This window comes from Bombus impatiens, unplaced genomic scaffold, assembly GCF_000188095.3.
Source record: "Bombus impatiens unplaced genomic scaffold, BIMP_2.2 scf_0237, whole genome shotgun sequence".
Classification (NCBI taxonomy): domain Eukaryota; kingdom Metazoa; phylum Arthropoda; class Insecta; order Hymenoptera; family Apidae; genus Bombus; species Bombus impatiens.
In genome coordinates, this window is record NT_176656.1 from 273,825 (window position 1) to 278,111 (window position 4,287).

The following is a 4,287-nucleotide window of genomic DNA, read 5'->3' on the forward strand; positions in this document are numbered from 1 at the left end:
GGTTTGCGTCTGGGCACGTAGGTCCAGGGCCGCCGTCGCGTCCGAAATTTTGAGGCCTTCGCGAGAAGCCCGGGCTACCCCCTTCCGGCGCAGCTTGCCCGCTTTTTCGCACCCCTTTCGGTAAGCAGCTCGACGGCCGGCACACTTCCGCGCTCGCCGCCGTTCCTTCCTATCTTTCTCTCCGCTGTATCGCGCTCTTCTTAGCCCAGGATCGTCTTAAGGACAACGATCCTCGCTCGACGTGGGCGGCGGGCAACGTCACTTACTCGCCACCTGCTTCGACTTCCCGGGCCTGCTGCTGCTGCTGTTGTTGTTGCTGCTGCTGCTGCTGCTGCTGCTGCCTCCCGCTACTTGGCTCATGAAACTCTTTCCCTCGATACAGCCCTCTTGGCTCTTTTCTTTGGCCTCTTCCTCGGCCGTTTCTCACTCTGCCTTGGTACCACGGTCTCTTGCGCCACTCGGCCTCTTTCCTCACTTGTCTCGTCGTTGGCTCCTCTCCGGTCTTACTCGTCTTATTCGCAAGCACCACCGATCCGTTGTTCTCTCTACGATCGATGGCCCTTCCACTTTTCTCGATCTTTCGAAACCCGTCTCCCGTAACTCGATCACCGATATCGATACCGATAGCTCTTCTTTATATCTCTCGCTGATCGCGTACAAGCGTCTCCGCAGTTCGGTGATTCTAGCAGTTTCTTCTTCTTCTTCTTTTTCTTCTTCGTCTTCTCCCTCAGATCCTCCTTCCACTAACGTGCATTAACGTTCTGATACGTACGTGTTTCTTCTAGCCGTGTGCGCGCGCCCGTTTTAGTGCGTGCGCGCGCGTATGTGCGTGTGAGTGTGCGTGCGTGCGCGCGCGTGTGTGTTTGTGTGTGTGTGTGTGTGTGCGCGTGCGGGCGTGTGTGTGCCCGATGAATCGATGCGCGCGCGAATGGACGTCCTCCGTCAGCGGAGAACAGCCTATTTCTTTGTTCTATCTAACTTAAAGTCTATCATACACTTAAGTTCAGGTTAAAATTCAGGATTGCCCAGCCCGGACGGTGTGAACGAGAAGGACAGTCCGTGCAGACGCGAGACTCTCTGTTGTTGGTCGAAGTATCTGTCGTAGAGCAGAGTGTGTGCTGCCGGGTGAGAAATCACGCTTGGCGGATAGATACTGCTCGTCCCGCTTTGCCCTGAGTAGTTAGTAGCCCCGTTATGTCGATGTGCGTGTGTGTGCGTGTGTGCGGACGTGCAAGCCCTTTCGTCGAATGCCGAAGGAAAAGGGACTGGCGCGTCGGCCGTGTGTGATACGTAGTGTGATTTCTTTGAACCGGGACGGCAGTTCTCCTCTGTCGCGATTTCGGTCACTCCGTCTGCACAGCGTGTGTCGAAGACGCTGTGGCTGGCATCCGCCGCTACCGATCGCCGATTCTCCTTTCGTTTACAGGTTTAGCGGTGCCCGCGTCCTCTCCTATACGATCCTTCGTCCTGTTTGTTTCGCGTCTGTTCACACGACTCCTCCTCGAAATGCGACTCTAGGGTTTTTAACTCTTTAAAAGGAATTCTATTCGATTATCGATTAACCGCTCGTCGTTACCGATATCGTCGATGGTAGTTGTGGTTGCTTCTTATTATCGTTTAGCTTTAATAATATTGCACTTAGGTACACTCGTTTTTTGAACACACTGAAATATATATGTATGCGGCGCGAGGTTCTCTCTAACGAGCTTCTTCACTTCTTTCTTCCTTTTCCTTCGTCCTTGCTCTACCGACTTCTTGCTTTCACTCGATTCCTTTGCCCTCTCTACCAAATCTATCCTTGTCCCGGATCTTCTCTTTCTTCACCTTCTTCTTCTCTTTCTTCTTTTTCTTCTTCCTCTTCTTCTTCTTCTCCTCTTGCTCCTCCTCCTGCTCCTTCTTCTTCTTAATATTATTCTTCTTAATCCACCTTTCTCTTCTCTTCTGCTTCGCTCTATCCGCCTTCCTCTTTCCTTTTTCGTTATCGAATCACTTCCGTCGCAACCCCGCTTCTACGCGTCTCGCTTTCGCTCTTCTTTTACTCCTGTGTTCCTCCGCTTCTTCTGCTTTGCTCGTCTTATTCTGCTTCTTCCGCTTTGTCCAGTCTTCCTCTCCTGCGCGGGAATCTCTTGCTGCAACGCGTCTCCCGCTCGAAGCTGCAATTCAAAAAGAAAACGCTATTTTTATGCCGACTGTTTCTCACCGACGTGCTTCCGATTCAACCGGCTACGTCTCTACGACGCGACGACCCGCGCGCTACGTTTCACTCGATCTCCAATCTATTCTCGCGAGTTCTAAGCATGCAACTTATAGGCTATGGTCCTTAGATTCTCGAGGGCTACGGCGTTTGACAACTTCGCAACTGAACGCCCTCGTCGAACGGATCGCGCTATCGAGACACGTTTTGTCACTCGCGACGAAATTCTTCGTTCTGCGATTTTCGTAAAATTCACGGCACGTGAGTTTCGGCACGCGACGCTTCGATGTTCGTAACGTTTGGTTTTCAACGAGCGGCGAAAGGGGCGAATAGAACGGCGGGACCGAGGGACACGTACTCGTCGAGCAGGAAACGAAAGGATTTCGGGATTCGCCGGAACGTCGAATGATTCTCGATTCGAGAACCGAGAGAAAGGTGTCCGTTTCTCTTTCGAATTACTACCGGCGAAGGAAATCGATTGGAAAATGATATGAAAAAACGACCGGTCACTTTAACTGCACTGTCACGAACTGTTATCGGCCCGTTACGAACGATTCGTCAGAGTAGTTTGACGAGAACACGTGTGCCGGGAGACATGGTGGCGTTTGGCCGTCGCGTCGCGCGTTGCAGGCGATCGCTCGTAAAAAGGAAATTCGTTGGTAAAAATCGTTTGATCCTCGATAAACTGACGCATTTTGATAAAATAATTGGAGTCGCGTCGTCTTGTTTAAAGAAGCTGCCGGTTGCGAGAGGGATGCGTGGGAAGAGAGGATCACCGCGGTGTTTAATTATGTCATTCTGCGTCGCGTATCCGACCAACACTCGTGTTTTTCACGTGGAAACAGCGGCGAAACTCCGATCTTTTTCGCGGCTTGAACTCATCCATCCATTAGCGAATTAACGAATCCTTTTTGCACGTTTCACTCGCGTTTACCGAAATTAATTAACTCGATAAAAACAAGTTGCACGCGATTACGGACGCGAGCGACTAAAATGTTCCAGCACGTTTCTCGGTCGGCCACTACGAACGGTTGGTTGCGATGCTACGAACAGAGACCAGAGAGATACCCGTTTCCAACGGGTCGCGACACGACGAGATACTTTTCACATAGGCGTGTTTTTCCAACGTCTTTCAGACTCGACGACGATTCAAGATCTAAGGAGACCCGTACAGAGGATGGTGATCCGTCGCATTGGTCGGATCATGACGACAGTTGCTCATCACCTTGCAAACGGTGGTCGTCGGCATCGTTCGCGGCATCGACAGGCTCTTTCGTCATCGACGCGTTTTCCGACCGCCGGACGATATCGTCGCATCGACCCGCGAACGAATTGGTCGAAAGTTTCAAGATGTTGTTCGGCGAGTATCGAGCCAACACCTCGTCCGAGCGACTCGTCGACGCGGCTGTTTTCGTTCGTTTAGCCGTATCTTAACAAGGCACTCCATCGCATCGCCGGCCTGATACCGGGATTAAGAAATGATCGAGCCGTCCACGAACGCGACGAAACACTGCAGACGACGATGACGTGTACCGGGCATGTCAGGCAAGTGGAATGGAGGGGGTGGATCAGCCAGCGGTGGTTGGCCGAAAGAGGGGAAAACTGACTAAAATCACGATGGAAAAAATAAACGATCGGCAGATCTCTCGAGCACGTATTCTCATCTGCGTGGGAGGAGCGTTGATCACTGTTTTTCCAAGTCCAACTTGCGAGTTCGTGCACTGAGAGTCGAACGGCCGAAGAAGAGGTCACGTAATCGAAGGAAAATCCAAGATTCCCTACGTTCCGTTCGGATCGGATGTGGTTTCTCGCGGAGGGAGAAGCGTCGTGTCGATGATAGCAGCGATCGAGGAAAAAAACGAGGATCGTGTGTAAACGCACTTGGTCCGCTTCTCTCCTCGGAGTTGGAGCGTTGAGAGTGTGTCTGTCAGGCAAGACGATGATGCGTTGTTCCAGTATCCGGTTGCAGTCACGAAGACGCAGAAACACCACGACGACGGTAACGATAACGACAGCGACGACCTCGACGACGACGATGACGACGACGACGATGACGACGACGACGACGACGACGATGACAACGAAGATTCACG

At 52.0% G+C, this 4,287-nt stretch overlaps 1 protein-coding gene across 1 annotated transcript in view; it reads right to left on the minus strand.

Moving 5' to 3' along the window:
- The window catches only part of LOC100747486, a 70,952-nt gene extending 67,509 nt beyond the window's left edge, over positions 1–3,443 (minus strand). Inside the window, exon 1 of the mRNA XM_033320106.1 lies at positions 3,420–3,443. Coding sequence (XP_033175997.1) covers positions 3,420–3,443 — 24 coding nt within the window. The remainder of the gene's footprint in view (positions 1–3,419) is intronic.
- Positions 3,444–4,287: the final 844 nt, after the last annotated feature.